Raw genomic sequence first — 19,240 nt, 5'->3', positions numbered from 1 at the left:
AGAGATACACAATTGAGATACAGGGAAAGATTGTCAGTCTGTTTGAGTGTACAACTTAAGTAGGGTTCAGACTAAAGATTCCCGACGAGACGAGACGAGCCACGACGTTCTAAAACCTTGCAACTGCGATTAAACATGTTGAATGCTCTGCGACGGCTTGCAACTACGTGTGACTTCTAATTCACACCGCTGCAACTCTGTCTCGTCACATCAGGAATCTTTGATGTGAATTGGGCTTTAATGTCTGTACTTGACTCGGGTGTGTGAGCCTCACCTTTTTGAACATGATAAGGGAGATGACTGCAGAGGCAGTGAAGAGAGCAGCAATAAGGATCATGATGATACCCACAGGAATGCTTTTGTTTAGACCAGTGAGGGCTGAGATCCAGCCACTAAAAACATAACATACATATATTAGCCAATAAAAACAACTGAACATTAAAAGTGGAGAGGTCATTTATCATCTTCACAGTATGCAAATATTTCAGCATGTGAACAACAGCAAGTTTTTAAATATAATATTCCAACTAAAGACACAGGAAAGATTCAGGACATTTGCATAACTAAAAAACATTCACAAAACAAAGTACAGTTTATCTCCATATTTGACATACCAATCAGAGAATAAGTTTGATTTTAGCAAACAATCGAAAACAGATTATCTAATATAAATCTAACAGTGTTATTAGTCTTATATCAAGACCTTACCTAGCACTTTCTCGTAAAATTATTTGACTTAAATTAAGAAGAGTATGACTTCTTTTAAAAAGTCTCATTCTAAAAACAAGCAAATTTGTCTGCTAGTGCATTGAGTAAAGTAAATGAGGCTCCTTAAAATAAGTCAATGACTGCGTTTACATGCACTTTAGTATTCCCGTTATGAGGCTTATCCCGATTTTGATCATATTCAGGATATTGTGTTTACATGAACACAGAGAAACCCGGTTATTAATATCCCTGTTTACATGACAAATCAGTATTCCGGTTACCAACAATAAAGTTCTATTAGCACTCTGTATCCCGGTTACTAATGTAATACGTGTTTTGCCTGAGAAACCGGCATAAGGTGTATACATGGAACAGTATCCCGGTTTCTCTGGGAGTACACCACCTAGGATAACTGGAATACTCGTAACCGGGATAAGGGCTTATCGGGTGTTCCGAAATCGTGGTATGATGTTTACATGAACAAGAACAATGAAAAATTGATTTTTTGATCTTAAATATAAGATTAATGACATTAAGGAGTGTACTCCTTTGGGTTCAATCAGCCGTTATCATCATCATTATTATTCTTTCACATGTATGTATGAAATCTGTCATATATGGTGGGATCCGTAGTGCACACTCACCTTGCTCCCCAACCTGCTATACCAATGGCTTGAAGGACGTGAACCCCAAACTGGCAGATGTACACAAAGAAGAAGACAAAGAAACGGAACGAGCTGTCACTCCTGGGCATGAGAAAAACAGAGATGGATACAAGGTCAGCCTAGTGACAATGTCAGTTTGATTCCTACAGTAATGAGTTTCATTTTGTTTTAAGTACTGTGAAACAGAACAAGATGATCTGTTAAATCAGCAAACATGGTTGAAGGTACCTCAAAAGGTGTTACAGAGAGATCAGATTTTGTTTAGGTGTGTGTATAGAAGAGTGGACTATACTGTATGTTACAAGGGTTGGTATGTGTATGCGTGTCAGTCAGTAATGTCAGATGTTGAAACATTTATGCAACAACACATTAAATAATATGACATGTTGTGTTTATTAGTTACTGTCATTGTCTAGTCATTGTTCATTCCTAGTTTTGAAAAAAAAAAAAAAAATGGCATTACATACAGTTAAAGAGCAACTTGCAGGTTGGAAACCCCTATAAAGCAAAGTGTAGATAAATAGATGTGTGTGTGTATGTGTGCGTGCGTGTGTGTGTATGTGTGCGTGCGTGTGTGTGTGTGCGCGCACCTGTATGTGTGTGTGTTTGTGATTATGACTTCACATCAAGTTAAAACAACTGAAGATGCACAGTCGGTAAGCTCCAATATCCAAAGGGGGGTGATTATAACTAAGTTTTCACTATTTAACCCTTTAGGTGCCAGAGGTTTTTTCCAAAAACGTTCAATTTTGACATATTAATTTCAAAAGGCTTTAACTTAAAAGTGATAAGAGATAGAGACTTTCTGTAAATTAGAGAAATACTGAGGATGGCCCAAAGTTTATGTAGGGATAAAATGTATCCAACTGATTCGCATATTATGATGTCATAATGACGTTATATGGTGGCGGCCATACAGATTTTTGAATTTTCATGATTTTTAAAAAATATGATCATACAAATATTAATATTATTATTATTAATATTTTTGCTGACAGACATACACATCACCAGGACATGAAAACACAAAAAGAACAAACATTGTACCATACTGAATGGTCAGGGAAATAGTAAATCATCATAGGCTACTAATAGCAAGATGATGGGAATGATGATGATGCTGCGAATTTATGTAGCAGGCCTTTTGCCATAGAGATAATGAATCCCTATTCATCCAGGTGACACTTCTTGTAGTGTTTCATGGTACTTCTCATTGCAAGGCATAACATAAAAACTGCCTACACCTGTTGCCTATTTTGTCTGACGACAGCCTGTTGGTCTGCCACGCGCGCCTCCCGTGTGGAGTGATTCAGCATGGCTCTGTTCTTTCTCATTCTCCTTGCGACTCCCTACACTGCTGCTACGTTTCCCCAAGCTCTCCTATGGACACTTCGACCTCGTCTAACACATCTATTGATATTAGACAAAGGCTCCACTACATTACCGTCCTCCGATTATGGAGAGGCACACGGTCGCTGTCGAGGGAGCATATGGCTAGCGTGATAAAAAAAAACACATTGCCCCGACCATAAGCTTTCGTTCTCCACACAACTAACACGTTTGATGAGGGTCTGTTAATTGTTTCAGGATATGCCTACTTCTCATTGCAAGGCATAACATAAAAACCCACCCCATACTGGCTACACCTGTTGCCTATTTTGTCTGACGGCACCCTGGATCTGCCACGCGCGCCTCCCGAGTGGACTGAATCAGTATGGCTTTCGTTCTCATCCTCATTGCGACTACCCACACTGCTGCTACGTTGCCCCACAGTTCTCCTATGGACACTTCGACCTCCATACCGACATACCCAATAGTATTAGACAAATTCTCCATCACGTTACCTGTCCTCGCAATTATGGAGAGGCACAAGGAAAAACGAAAGGGCAAAATGGCTAGCACGATAAAGAGGCAGTGCCCCGACCAATACTGTCGTTCTCTACACAAATAACACGTCTGATGAGGGTCTTCTAACTTCCCTATGAACACCTAGACCCGTGAAATACTGTTCATAACACTGACATTGGGCAAAAGATCCACGTTTGTGCTTGGTGTAGGACTTATCTCTACGTTGTCCAGCTGCAGCATTGCTTGCTAGGCAGAGAAGCGTGTGAATAAACAAATCCCTGTCATATTCTGAAGGCAGATATATCCCTTCAGAATCACTGTCAGTGAACAGAAGACCCAACACTCCATTCCTGGTAAACTTTTTTGATGTGTTTAGACGATCTAGATTATCTAATGCTAATACTCGTTTACGTTCACACTACCGCTCTGATACAATGGCTCACACGCGACCTAGCTCAGCTGATATTTCGCACTGATTTAAAGTAGCCTGGATGCCAGACCGAAGTTTAGCCCCGCCTACATTCTTTTTCTGCAGGGAACTTCGGTCTGGCACTGCTCCGTTCAGCTGCTACTATTCGAGATACAAAGCTGTTCGGACCAATCACATTGGCAGGGCGGGCTAACGCTGGTTCTGAGCTAAGGCATTTCAACGGTAACATCAGTCTGACATCAACAACAGTCTTACTCACTCCACCGCACACCCGAGACAAGTCAATTAAAACGTCATACTATCGATATACATGTCCGTGTTGATAGAATAATTTTAGAAATAAAACTAACCGTGCAACTCAATGATTTATTACATTTTGAGGGACTAGATTCTCAATATCAATCCGCCACTGCCATACAGGGAACAAAGTAGGCTATTGCAATGCGATGCAAGGTCAGTTTTATTCCTAACATTGTTCTATCAACACAGGCATATGCATCGATAGTCTGAAGTTATAAATGATTTGTTTCGGGTGTTCTGTGGAGTGTTTTCAGTGGCAGGCTGGATGTTACCGTTGACTTGCGTTATCTCGGCGCCAGGTTAGCACGAGATGAGCGCTGCAACTTAAGGAAGGGCAGAAATTCACTGAAAATGGTCTTCACCGACCTATATCACCCCGACTAAGTTGGAAATGAGGTCCTATGTCCAAAATTCCGAACTATTGCTTTAAGTCGACGGTGGCGCTTAGAGGGTTAAAAGCCCAATAGAGGCTCGGCTTCACTGGACTTCAATGGCACTACGGAGTGGGCTGGTCTCAGTGCAGAAAAGCTAGATGTTTATAGGATAAACGCCGCAAAATCGTCATTTCCAGGGTGGCCCGGCCTCTCTGGGGGTGAATGGGACAATGGGATGGCTTGGACGCCGAGCTTCTGTATGATGATTGAAGGAACTGTCATAGTGGCTGGAATTTTTTTGATTGACAGCATATTTCGCGATTGCACAGGAAGTTTCAACAGAGACGGGCTCTGGTTTCAAGTTCAGGGATGCGTGAAAGTTACGGAACTTTACAGGGTTGGCAGGTGAAAGGCTCAAATTTTATTGCAGATGTTGTACATAGCCTATCCTATCAATAAAACCGTAATGTGGAGTTACAGAGTTTGTGATTTGCTTTTGTTTCAGTTGTGTATTTACAGTGGGTACGGGTTGAGAATGCACCTTCTCCCGCGGGACTCCCGAAGAGATCCCGCAGTGCGTCAAGCCGATTTTTTTCGAGGCTAAGGCAATGTACCCAAACAACCACCAGGTGGCAGAAAGTTTCAACTGCATTTAATGATGAAGACCGCATATCCGTCAATAGTCGACTCCTTAATCTCACTGAATCATTAAAATGAAGGTGATGACTGGCGAAATTATTCAAACGACACTTCAATGAACCATTGTTGAAATGAATGAAAATGGTTATAGAAATCGCCTACAGCCAGCGTTATAAGAAATATATAAGTAATAGTTAAAGTCTTCTTCCGTATTAAACAGATAGCCTACGGGACGCTCTTTGTTCCGTAGGCTATTTTAAGGAACTACTCAATGCACACACACTGGGTAAACTGGCGCGCTACAAACATTAAAATGTCAAATCATATTTATTTCTCTTTGTCGCCATGATATTGGGGGAAACGCGGAGAGGCGAGATGGTCAGTCCTCGTATTTGTTCTTCGCGTTTCGTTATAAGAAATATATAAGTAATAGTTAAAGTCTTCTTCTGTATTAAACAGATAGCCTACGGGACGCTCTTTGTTCCGTATTTTAAGGAACTGCTCAATTCACACACACTGGGTAAACTGGCGCGCTACAAACATTAAAATGTCAAATCATATTTATTTCTCTTTGTCGCCATGATATTGGGGGAAACGCGGAGAGGCGAGATGGTCAGTCCTCGTATTTTTTCTTCGCGTTTCGTTATAAGAAATATATAAGTAATAGTTAAAGTCTTCTTCTGTATTAAACAGATAGCCTACGGGACGCTCTTTGTTCCGTATTTTAAGGAACTACTCAATGCACACACACTGGGTAAACTGGCGCGCTACAAACATTAAAATGTCAAATCATATGTATTTCTCTTTGTCGCCATGATATTGGGGGAAACGCGGAGAGGCGAGATGGTCAGTCCTCGTATTTTTTCTTCGCGTTTCGTTATAAGAAATATATAAGTAATAGTTAAAGTCTTCTTCTGTATTGAACAGATAGCCTACGGGACGCTCTTTGTTCCGTATTTTAAGGAGCTACTCAATGCACACACACTGGGTAAACTGGCGCGCTACAAACATTAAAATGTCAAATCATATTTATTTCTTTGTCGCCATGGTAGGCCTATTGGGGGAAACGCGCAGAGGCGAGATGGTCAGTCCTCGTATTTATTCTTCGCGTTTCGTCATAAGAATATATAAGTAATAGTTAAAGTCTTCTTCTGTATTCTCTGCCACATTCGACAACAGCATTCAAGTTCCTTCTCAGCACGATGACGTGACTTTGCTTGCTGTTGGCCCAGATTAGAACAACATGCTCGACCCGCTTATTGTAAAAAGTAGCCTAGTCTAACTTAGTCGTAGCGTCATTGAGCTATGCAAAATTGGTATCTCATATGCATGTAAAACAATAATATAGCCTATATTGCCTAATTATATATAGCCTATAATTGCTCAGAATTTGGGAAACATGCATTTAGTCTACCTTTTTTTTGTTCCGTGTCAGCATTCATCCAAAAATGTGGCTGTTTGACTCAACATTGAACATAATTAGCCTAGGATTTTCCTATACAAATTCTGTTTCAGCCGTTCCTCACATGAATGCCTTGAAGCTCTCCCAAGCATGAAATGCAGGCATAGAATATTATTAAGAAACTCTTTATTAACGTCTTCATCAATGGACCAAAAGTCCATTGCTCCGCGATTATAAATTGCAGCGAGATGAAACCTTTATTGCACGACGTGGGGAAGAGCAGACGTGGGGCTTTCCAACGAGCCACTAGGCCTATAAGTTGCGCAAGGACGCAAATATTGCATGCTCATACCAATTGTAGGCTATATGCCTTGATGACATTAAATTAAGAAATATTTCCTGATTTGGGAAACTTTTAGTTTATTTTTCTTTCCATAATACCATTCGATCTTGCTGGAAATTATCAGACTTGAGAAACACGCATTGCATCGGCAACTTCGCTGCTCAGTAGACGATTCTGCCACTTTCTGTAGAGGCCAGCAGTTCGAGATAAAAGCTGCAGATCATAGACAGAGAAAGCATATGCTCTGAGAACAGAACACAACTGCATGTCAAGTGTAGCCGAGGGTCTGTCTACGCAGAAACAACAAGTGCATTTCTACATGTTCGTGACAAAATGTGGGGGATAGAATCGCGTTTCAGTGGGAATGCTGCAACTTATGTCTTTTTCTTCTAAAGACAATTATGTACGATATAAATGACAATTTATTTTTTTTACCGACCCGACCAAACATGACCCGCATATCATTAAAAATATTTTTTCTTGACCCATAACCGCGGGTGACCGCGCCCGCTCGATTTGGATCAGCCCGCGCATCACTGGTAGATACGGATGCCTGCTCTTCAGAGCCATCACCACAAAGGAGCACTAGAGCCTGGTGCAAAACCACCAACTGGGATGGATCGAAGGGCAAGCAAGCACTGCCACACAACGTCAAGACCTTTGTCAACACTAAGCAGAAAGTTTCCTACGATGGGGAGAAGTGGCCGCAAGGACTGCATCGATAAGATCAACGAATGCCTTCGCAAGCCCCGAAACCCTGGCGATACATTTTCTTTCCTTTAATTCAATAAAACATTGTTTATCTGAAGAACTTTTCCGAGGTTGTCTTGTCTACCAAATCCTAAACTTAAATAGAGTAAACATTTTATCTTATGAAAAAACTCTTAGGGGGAACAGTTAGGCAGCCCTTCCTCCATTATCGTAGTAGGACTATAGGCAATTTATTAGAGGGGTCAAAAAAAACTAATAAAGTAGGCTAGACTAAATGTGTCACTTTAGTGATTGGCTCTTTCAAATGCAAATTAGTGGATGGGCTTTTGAATGGGCCTGCTGCAGGTGAGAGGACAAATCCTACGAATTTATTGTTTTTAGAAAGTGCCATTATCATTGCCATATTCTCTTAAAACATAGGCTATATATTTGAAAACGAGTTGATTAAAGGCTTCTAATGGTGTCTCTATAATATGATAAAAGCAGAGATTGAGATGTGTGTTTGGAACAGTTTTTCAAATCCCCCGGGGGTATTTAGACTCCAGGGTGTTAAGCACTCATTCACAACTGTCCCATCGCTAAATGCTCTCTTGTGTTGCGTGATCACACAAGTATACCTGTCGTAGTGTGCTTTTAATTTGATATGCCTAATTATTATCTCCGCCAAGGATATAGGATGAACAAAGTCTATGGATTTGCTGTCCAGTAGCCTAATAATTAGGCTATGTGCCACGTCCGATTTCGCAAGTGGTGTAGTAGGCTACATTTAAAAACAGACAGCCGCCTGTGAGATCCATTTCATGAAGAGCATTATTGTCTTGTGCGATCATTCCCCCTCCCCCACACTCGTCTAACCAGTTCACTACATTATAGCCTATAGCCTATGCGGCACTGAGGACGACACTTGAGCCCGACACTATGTCAATGTAAAAATGTGTGTGAGTGCGCGCTGAACCACGAATTAACATATTAACTTTTCTTTTCAGCAGACATCGCAAACATAAAAAGAATCTCAAGACAGGAAATCTTTCATTTCTTTTAATAAATCGATTCATTTTGTTTTGACGGGTTCCGGAGAGGTTCTTCAACTGGGTTTCGAACCCCGGTCGCTGGCGTACGATACCTATGCTTCAACCACATGCGCCACAACTGGATGTGAATTTCGAAAGGCTTTATTCGGGATATGTACTTGAACGTCGCCGTAGCCTACTTGAACGTCGCCGGTTAAAATGAACAAGCCTCCGTTTTAAAATAGCTTAGGCCTACACATTTCTAAGTATTCCTAGCATGTAGGCTAAATGTTGCCAAAATGTCCATCTTGTCCATCTCTTTCGTCTTCGCCTTGACGTTGACAATAATAGCCTATTCACGGAAATGCGGTCTTGTAACCGTAGCCTAATGAATTCATGAATTAATCTAAGGTTGCCTTTCGAGTAGCCTATTTCAGGTTGAATTGAAGGCTATTTCCTTCTGATAGGCCTATAGGTTTCTAAAACCATTTTCATTCATTTCAACAATGGTTTATTGAAACGTCGTTTGATTAATTTCGCCAGTCATCACTTTCATTTTAAGGATATAGGATGAACAAAGTCTATGGATTTGCTATCCAGTAGCCTAATAATTAGGCTATGTGCCACGTCCGATTTCGCAAGTGGTGTAGTAGGCTACATTTAAAAACAGACAGCCGCCTGTGAGATCCATTTCATGAAGAGCATTATTGTCTTGTGCGATCATTCCCCCTCCCCCACACTCGTCTAACCAGGTCACTACATTATAGCCTATATGCGGCACTGAGGACGACACGACACTTGAGCCCGACACTATGTCAATGTAAAAATGTGTGTGAGTGCGCGCTGAACCACGAATTAACATATTAACTTTTCTTTTCAGCAGACATCGCAAACATAAAAAGAATCTCAAAACAGGAAGTCTTTCGTTTCTTTTAATAAATCGATGTATTTTCTTATGATAGGTTCCGGAGAGGTTCTTCGACTAGGTTTCGAACCCCGGTCGCTGGCATACGATACCTATGCATCAACCACTTGCGCCACAGCTGGATATGAACTTCAATAGGGAAATGTACTTCAAAGCTCGCCGGTTAAAATGAACAAGCCTCCGTTTTAAAATAGCTTACACATTTCTAAGTATTCCTAGCATGTAAATGTTGCCAAAATGTCCATCTTGTCCATCTCTTTCGTCTTCGCCTTGACGTTGACAATAATAGCCTATTCACGGAAATGCGGTCTTGTAACCGTAATGAATTCATGAATTAATCTAAGGTTGCCTTTCGAGTAGCCTATTTCAGGTTGAATTGAAGGAAATAGTCCTTCTGATAGGCCTATAGGTTTCTAAAACCATTTTCATTCATTTCAACAATGGTTTATTGAAACGTCGTTTGATTAATTTCGCCAATCACTTTCATTTTAATGATTAAATGAGACGGATATGCGGAGCATTTCTCTCCCTCTCCGTTGACCAAAACGTTGCTCTGGCATCTCTGCTGGACTGACTGAGTTATAGGCTACGTCGAGTGAGAGAGCTGTGAGGTAGGCTGTAAACATTCGAAAACTCGGGCGGTCTATGTTGCCCCCTTGCGGTTGCAGTTTTCCCGATGCTTCGGGAGTCCCGATGTGCGGGAATGAAAGGAGCATTCTCAACCCGTACCATCTGTAGGCTAAGTTGTAGGCCAGCCACATAGTTCGTTATAATAACTGTGTTGCTTGGCTAAATTATGCTTTTACTTGAATTTTATAAGCTATTTGATTTGACTTAAAACATATCTCTTTAGTGCTTCCTATAGTTAGGTATGGTGCAGTGTGGAACTGCAACCACTTCAGGGTCTCATTGGAACGGACCACCTCTGCTGTGGGCCTGTGTGACTGGTGCTCCAGTCATGCCTCCCATGGTGGCTACTGACCACACCTTTGCTGGTGCTGACTACCCTCCACCATGCCTTAGTTATGCTGCTATAGCATAGCACTGTCATGGACTTCTCATGTGTCATGCCGTACAACTCTCTCCCCTCTCCCTCTGTCTCTCTCAACTCTCCCTCCTCCCTCTCTCTCTGTCCTGTCATTCAACTCCCTCTCCCCCTCTGCCTTTTCCCTCTATAGTATAATAATTTATATCCCCATTGATATACTTATTAATACCAACCATCATGACTTATATTAATACTAACACACTTTATTTCTCTTCCCTTTCCCCTATACCTCACCTGTGAGGTGAACCATTACCAGTCATCAACCATCTTTGTGCCTGGCCCTCATCACACCTGAAGTCCCATCCCCCTGAGTGCCATTGCCATCATCATCCCTATGACTGCCCTACCATTACCTGCTGTGGTTCCCTGCCAGGATCCCCGGCCCACGCATCCCAGCGACCCATTACCCTCCAAAATTACTAATGGATTACTGATGGACTATTTATTCCCTATACTGGACTGTTTGAATCTTCTGATACTACAAATGACTTTATTCTACTGAAACTGACCCTAGGCAGATGGGTTGGGCCCTTGAGTTGTGGATCTGTCTGAGGTTTCTTCCTATATGTATCTCCAATTCTAGGGAGTTTTTCCTTGCCCCTGTTGCTCATGGGCTCTCTTCGAAGGTTTAACACTCTGTAAAGCGCCATGAGACATGTGTAATGTTTTGGCGCTATATAAATAAAATTGAATTGAATTGAATTGAATTGAATGTGTATGGTATCAAAAGATAGGACACTTTCCACTAAACTTTATACAGTTTCCAGGATGTTTTGGTTCACTCCAAAGTTGTTAAGCTTTCATAGCAAATAAAGCCGTTGACAGCACCTATTAAAGATATAATCGGGGCGCTGTGGCACAGCAGGCTACAGCGTCCGTACCATTTACGGTTTGTCATCATATATGTGCCAAGATATTGCAAGTCATTTACCATTTCCATTATCTGTTCCTTGATCATTATTGGCTGTATCCCCTCTCTCTCATTTTGGTTAACACGCTCTTTTGTAGGGTTACCCCGTGGTTGTAATATAAATGCTCTCTGTCAGTATCTCTTCTCTGTAATAGGGCAACCAAGGGCATATCGTCTGCATATTTAAGTAATCTAATTTTGAGAGCTGTGAATGTAAATAAAGATGTTTCCATTGATTATTTACCAAGGTCATTGACTGACCAAGCGCTTGTACACAATACCTTACACTAGCAACTAGATTTGTTTTATCTTGATATAAAACACTAGGTTAGATTTGGTTAGATAATTTGGTTTTGCACTGTTATTAAAGGAGTCATAGAACGCATTTTTTGACCATTACAAATTGATCTTTGAGCCTAAATAATGTCATATGTAAATTTGTGGGGCTGAAAACGCCCCAGGAGCACTGCTAGATCGCCTAATACAAGGTCATAAATAAGCCTTGCAATGAAACAGTTTGTTTTTCCCGCCCACTCAGCAAGTTCATGAATATTCAAATGAGATGCGCGCTGATTGGTCTATTGGCCGATATGTCCTGAAAGTTGATTGGCTCAATCCACCGGTCGGAAGCTAGAGCAAAGTGAAACTACGTTTACTGCTGGTAAATGAAGCCAAAGTCTTTGATAAAGCTATCAACAATGGATTTAAATAAGGAATACAGCCGTACATGTATAAACCGAGTCAGAAGAAGGTTCTGACGAAGATGAAGTGCAGCAGATTCCCCAACAGAATGAATGTGTTAGATTGGTAAGTTTTATCAGTACATTTCTTAGTATAGTAACTCTCCAAAGTTAGCTGTAATAACGCTAGCATTACAACGTCTCTGCCATAGACCACATATCTAGATACTAGCATCGTAAGAGCAGTTTAACAAGAATTATTAATCGAAGGTATGCAAATGAGAGGGGGTGTATCTAAAGGGGGATGGGCGCCTATTACGTGTTATCTTAGCTCTGTTCAGATTGGAGCATTTCAACACGGCTGTTTCTATTTCCCAATTTGCATACGAAAGCAGGCGGGGGACGCGGTAAAGTCTTTGATGTTGTCCTTTGGACACTGCTCGCAGCCTAAATTCAACAGGAACAAGGTGAATGTGGTTTTGAATTCTAGGACTCCTTTAATCTTATATTGTTTTTAGCATAAAGAGACTTACCTCCCTCTCTTTTAAGATCATTTTGACTTAATTTAATGATAGTTTGACTTATCTTTTACTTACTTTAAGGCAATTTTATTAGATTAACAGTTTTTGCTGTGCATTAAGCATTCAAATTGATTTCTTTAGCCTATACTATTTTACATATTTCAATCTCCCCCAAACCAACTGAAAAAAGTGAGACATCCAAGTGTGTGAGTAAAGGCCCGTTAACACCAGGAATGATAACCATAATGCTAACTAGAACTTAACGATACAATTTGATGGGTTCTGATTGGCTATCAGTTTTTTTTATTGTTCTCAAAATCACTCTGAAAGTGATCCCCAATAATATCGTTCTTCATGTCATATAGTTGTTATAGTATATGTGACCATTCACAGCGAAATCAGTCGTTTTGCGCACATCGTTATTTTGCGAAAATCAACAATAACAAACTTCCGGGTTAAAATGTTGAATTTCACGTTTTCGCATAATTCGGCTGTATACAGTCTACAGTTTCATATCGTGAACGCATTTCACTGAAAAACCTACGTTTTGACTGTTAAACCCGGCGAAGATTCAACACATTTGCTGTCATTCCCGTTGTGCACGCGCTGCTTAAACAGGTGATTTCTCCTCTTCTGGCATATCATGACAGGAGAAGCATGTCAACTTTGGATGCGGTTATCTTAGCGATAGTTTGTGTAATACCCTCGATATACATATCGTTGGAAAGCTTAGTTTATGGCCGTTCACGTGAGCACAATAACTTAATTTACTAAATTTTACCGAAACGACTGGTTCCGCTTTACAGGGTCACATATGTGTGGACTTTGCCATTCATGTTAGCTAGACTGATATTTTTTTGCTGTTATCATTATAGCTATCGTTATTGGTGTGAACGACCCTTAACTCATTCACTGCCTTTGACGTCTTTAAACGTCAATTTAGACACATACGTTGACTGCCATTGACGTCTATGGACGTCAATTGCCGTTTTCAATGGGGAGGGCTCCTGGGTGGGCTTGGGAACGATCTGGCAGAGTTTCAGGCTTGTAAACAGACTGCACTAGCGATCCGAACCTCTAGATGGCAACAGTGCCATTTGGATCATTAGTATCTGCCTAGAGTGCACAAGTCATGCAGAGACAACTAGCAAACACACTGAAGATCGACCACAGTGGATCTAGTTTGCACGCAATGCAGGGAATAAATATGCTTACTTCTTACATCAAGGATGGAAAATACGTGAACGGTATGATCCATTTACATTGGATATTGCGATATAGACTAACAACAACCTTGCTAGTGCTAGCTTGCTAAATCTAGCATCCTGTTCAGAGTCTTTAGCGACCATCAGAGTCCCTAGCAACCTTGACGAGACTGACGAGATAACAGTGCAATCGTGGTTGACATACTACTGAAACGCTAACGTTAAAAAGTTGATTTTCACAAAAAGATCGTTTTCTCCATGTTTTGGTCAAAAACAGGTGTTTTTAGCAAAACTAACCCATGTTCTACTGACGATTACTAAAGAACGGAAAACGATAGAAACAAGCCGTTTTTTCCTGGTGAAAGAAGAGAGTCTACTCTTTCATTTGGTACCTTCGGTGTTTACATAGTCATAAAGCTCACCGTTCGGTGGATCTTGGAAAAACAGTCAAAATGCTGTAAAACGTCTGGCAGTATGGAGCGCTCTGCACTGAAAATCGCTGGCAGCCAATGAGTTAAGATGATGTAAAACTCTAAGAGCAAGTCACAGATTTTTTTAAAAAGGCTACATTTTTTCCTTCCTTCCTTTTAACTCAATTTCTCACTTTTTGGGCTTGTGTGTCTGAATTGAATTGAAACCTTCATTTAACATTCTTTACATTAAGGGCAACCTGAGGTCTGACTTTTGGGGATCAGGCAATGGCGATCATACCAATATGAATGTGTGTTGTACACTTACCTGAAAGCTCCATAAAGGGGTCTATACCAACAGACAAAGGAGCAGGGTGTAAAGAGCATAAACCACAGCATGGAAAGGCCGAAGTCTACTCCTCGTGATGGGTCCACACAAAACCAAGCCAAGCAGCCAAAGATGTTCGCGAACAGAGTTGCTGTGTGAACTGCAGGGGCAGGACATGAGCAGGATTAGGAAGGGTTGGAAATTAAACAATAGATCTAAATGTTCCATGTCAAACAAATATCAGTAAATGGTGCAGTCTGTAGTTTTAATCTAATGCACTTTTTTATAATATTCATGCCCTCTGTTTGTTCAGTGCTGCCACTCAGGAAGTAAACATAAACAAAATGCCACAGATGGAGGGAGGGGGTTTAATTTGATTGGCTATTCAGATGAAATATCACAATCTTTCTAAGGAAGATTGAAGATTGAGAATATGAAACTGAAATGCAGACAGCATCTGAAAGGATAATTGAAAGGAATAATACCAGTGTTTCCCCTACAATGCATTCAGCAGTGGCGCAGCGCCACGGCTGGGTTTTCAGCACCACTGCAACAGCTTCACATGATCAGTAATGTCACGACAATTAGGCCTACTTCCACATTGTAAAAGCACAACAGCACAACGTCAATGAACAATTCAGTTTACTGTGCCCCAGGAAAAATATTTAGTCCAGGTTCATTTGGTGTATTTCTGCTTCAATTTGTGCAACGCGATCACACGATTCACTTCAGTGTTATAAAAAGGAAACGCATCTTTTTCGTGTGTTTCTCGCGAGTAATACAGGTACTTCCTGAAAACGTTGTGTATCGAATTTGGGCTTATATCAAAGGTCTGGATGTCTGCCACTAGTGGTGGAGAGTACAAATGAGATTTGTCATCCTACTTGGATCTACCGTCTGTTTTAATCAGTGATGTTGCTCTGGCGGTTAGAGGGTTAAGAAGACTGACTTTTTTTTATCAAAAATTTACTCAAACTTGCTTGTTTTCAGGATGAGATGTCTTAAAAGAAGTCAAACTCTTCTTAGAAGTCAAATGATTTTACAATAATAGCTAGGTAAGTCTTTTTATACTGAAATAATACCAACTGGATCTTAGATTAGATATGAGATTGATAACACTTGGTTAGATGTTATTTGATAAGCAGTTTTTGTAGTGTAACAGCAAGCTTTAATCAGTCAAAGCAAACTTATTTTTGGACTGGTCTGGCTATGGCTTCATCACTTGCAGACAGCAGGATGGGTAAGGAGGCTGTCTCACTATTAAAAAGACGAAAGGATATGCACCCCAGACATGGAGATGCTGACTGTGACCTTGCATACCTTTTACCTCCCAAGAGAATTCCAAACAGAGGTCATTAGCTGTGTTTACATCCCACACAGTGCTAACGCTAACAAGGCAGCAGCAGGGCTAGAAGCCGAGAGTGCCAACAGTATGTGGACGTTCCCACAAGAAAGGAGAACATCTTGGACTTATGCTACGGCAATATTCCCAACGCCTTCAGTGCCCAGGCTCACCCACCCATTTGGTCCGTCTGACCACAAGGTTATTTTCCTCCTCCCGCAGTACAAACTGGCATTGAAATCAACTAAAAATGTACTGCAGCACCCAATGTTTGGAAGATGCCTTAACACAACTACAAGGTGTTCTCGCTTGCACAGACTAGGACATTTTCCAGGGCAATGTGGATAAGATGGTGACACTAGGCATCACAGGCTACATCAACTTGGGCATCCATAGCACCATCCCCGTGTCACCAATACCTAACATGAATACAAAGCAAGCATTCAAAATATTCACTGGCCAACAATCAAGACACCCAAGACAATTCGACACCCATGATCATACTGCTTTCGGTGAGGAGCTATTCAAAGGGCCTGGTTGAACCCCAGCACCCACCCTTCACACAGGAGGATTTATAAAGACAGCTGACCAGATGCAAAAATGGCAAGGCTAGGGGGCCAGATGGCGTATAATTAAACTGTAGGGAGGCCAATTGCAGTATATTTGAACAATTACCTGACCCTATTAAGTTTGTAGATTTGGAGACTCATGTCTGACATGGTGAAGCATACACAATCCTTATTGTGCAAATAATTATTTAAAAAAAATACTCAAATATTTTTTTTTCTAAAATAATGAATGAAGGCATTACAACTTAGCATAGCTTGATTCTTTCATAATAGAATACCAAGGCATAAATGGGGTGTAGATGTTCTACTTTTTCCAAATGGCTAGCCCACAGCACAACCCAAGGAGGAAATTGCCATTCCTCTCATTTGTTCACAGAATACGGACAGCATGCAATGACTGATAGGCATTTGAAGAGATCTATTATTCATATGCCATCTGAAATAGCTAGGGGGTGGGTGGTAGCTGTCTTGCTCAATCTTTGTGGACAGTCAGTGTATTCATGGGTTTTAACGGGTCCCTTGCCACAGGTGTGCCATCATGCAGTCTGCATTCATAAACTAGATGCTTGATTTTACACACCTGTCACAATGGACCTGATGAAACGCATGAATAATAAAGGAAGATTCTCACTGTTCTTAAATCATCACCCACTATGTTCTCACCCAAGCAAAGCCATTGACAGTTAACAATTGACAACTCCCTAATGTCAATAAAGTACAGGAGCTTGCAAAAGTATCAAACCCCCTGCAAGTCATCACTGACTACTTGCTGAAAATTGATTCATATGCATATTTGTCTAATCACAGTTTTCACCGTAAATATTTATTACATAGTAATCTTGCTAGTCTGATTAAATAAAAATGAACAAAACAAAACAAAAATATAGCCGCAAGCGGCGAAGGCGGGCCCGAGCACCTGCGGTGCGGACCCGTGACATTTCGGAATCTAACAAAGCAACACCTACTTGTTGGTGGGAATGTGCATGAGCAACACACATGCTCACCAAATTTGGTTAATTTTCATCAATGCATGTGTCAACCACAACAGACAATAGGCTAGGTGGCGCTATAGAGTCCCTTAGCCACACCCAAGGCCAGAGCTCTGTCTCTGACTAGCGGCAGCAATAACACACAAGCCTACCTAATTGTCGCGAATGTATAGTGTGTCAACCATAATAGACAACATGCTAGGTGGGGCTATAGAGTCCCAAAGCCACACCCTAGGCCAGAGCTCTATCCCTGACTAGCGATAGCAATAACACAGAATGCCCACCAAATGTGGTTAATTTTCGTAAATGTATCAACCACAACAGACAATGTGCTAGGTGGCGCTATAGAGTCCCTAAGCCACACCCCAGGCGAGAGCTCTGTTTCTGACCAACAGCAGTAATAACAAACAAGCTCATCAAATTTGATTGATTTTCGTGAATGTATATGTCAACCACAACAGGTAACACACTAGGTGGCGCTATAGAGTCCCTAAGCCACACCCTCGGCCAGAGCTCTGTCTCTGAATAGCTATAACAAAACACATGCCCACCAAATTTGGTTCATTTTCTTGAATGTAAGTGTGAACCACAACAGACAACGCACTAGGTGGCGCTATAGAGTCCCTACGCCACACCCTAGGCCAAAGCTCTGTCTCTGACTAGCCATAGCAATAACACACAAGTCCACCAAATTTGGTTCATTTTCGTGAATGTTTGTGTCAACCACAACAGATAACGTGCTGCTAGGTGGCGCTATAGAGTCCCAAAGCCACACATTAGGCCAGAGCTCATTAGCAGAAGCAATTCCACATGTAGCTGCCAAATTACATCCAATTCATAACTTTTTGTCTGCCTATAACACCAACTTCCTGTTTCTTAATAAAACGCCATAATTCAAACCTTTGCCATTTCAATATACTTAAAAAATTCAAAAATCTGGTCGCAATTCCTCTCGGGCAACCCCTCAAGATCATTTTAGTGCTTATATGACATGATTTCGATAAACCGTCTAGGAGGAGTGTTTCAAAATACGTGATGTGAAAAAATCATAATCATAATCATAACTCAAATTCTTCTAAGATTCACTATATAGTTTAAATGTAAAAGTTGTTCAGATTCATACAACACACATGTCCACCAAATTTGGTTCATTTCCGTGAATGTATGTGTCAACCACAACAGCCAACGCGCTAGGTGGCGCTATAGAGTCCCTGGGCCAGAGGTCACACCCTAGGCCAGAGGTCTGCCTCCTAGGTAGCTGCCAAATTTCAAGAGTTTTAGAGCATGCCAAGTTGGTGAAAAAGGGCACAACATTTCCGGTATGAGGATTCCACTATAATAACAATAATAATAATCTGAGCAAAAACAATAGGGCCTTGCACCTACGGTGCAGCCGCTGCTACGGCCCTAAAAATCCAGCGCAACTTTATAACTCCAACACAATATTAGGAAAGGAACCCCTTCAGCATAAAAGCAACCTTAATACATGATATGACCGTTACTACTTTGCACGTTGTTCTATATAATATACAGGGGCCCAGGAAAAAAGTAAGTTTTATTTATGACCTGCCTTGAATGTTGAAGGCCATTGTACCATTTCAGTATGAAGTACTTTAAGCACTTTAAGTACTTTTCACAATAGCTATATCAAACAAGTGAATCCATTAGTGATTCTTACATGATTTTACAGTACAGTGTTCTAATTTTCAAACAAAATCCTTCATTTGTTAGGGTGGCAACGTCACATTAGGGTGGCAACATCACATAACTATTACTGTGATAGGCAGTAATCGTCCGCAAAAGTTCTATTTTTGTTTTCACAGAAAACATTACTTTCTAACAAGCATCAATGGATTTGACATAATGTAACTACAATTGTGTCT

The 19,240-nt window shown here is 41.0% G+C and overlaps 1 protein-coding gene across 1 annotated transcript in view; it reads right to left on the bottom strand.

Annotated features, from left to right (window-relative positions):
- Nucleotides 1-19,240, bottom strand: part of scamp1 (secretory carrier membrane protein 1) — a 60,130-nt gene that overhangs the window by 1,732 nt on the left and 39,158 nt on the right. The window contains exons 6-8 of the mRNA XM_062554603.1: nucleotides 14,458-14,617; nucleotides 1,353-1,454; nucleotides 275-392 (exon numbers count right to left, since the gene is read on the bottom strand). Of these exons, the coding sequence (XP_062410587.1) occupies nucleotides 275-392; nucleotides 1,353-1,454; nucleotides 14,458-14,617 (380 nt within the window). The remainder of the gene's footprint in view (nucleotides 1-274; nucleotides 393-1,352; nucleotides 1,455-14,457; nucleotides 14,618-19,240) is intronic.

This window comes from Sardina pilchardus, chromosome 14 (assembly GCF_963854185.1).
Source record: "Sardina pilchardus chromosome 14, fSarPil1.1, whole genome shotgun sequence".
NCBI lineage: Eukaryota > Metazoa > Chordata > Actinopteri > Clupeiformes > Clupeidae > Sardina > Sardina pilchardus.
Note: the sequence above shows the minus strand (reverse complement) of the source record. Positions and strands in the feature narration are given on the sequence as shown.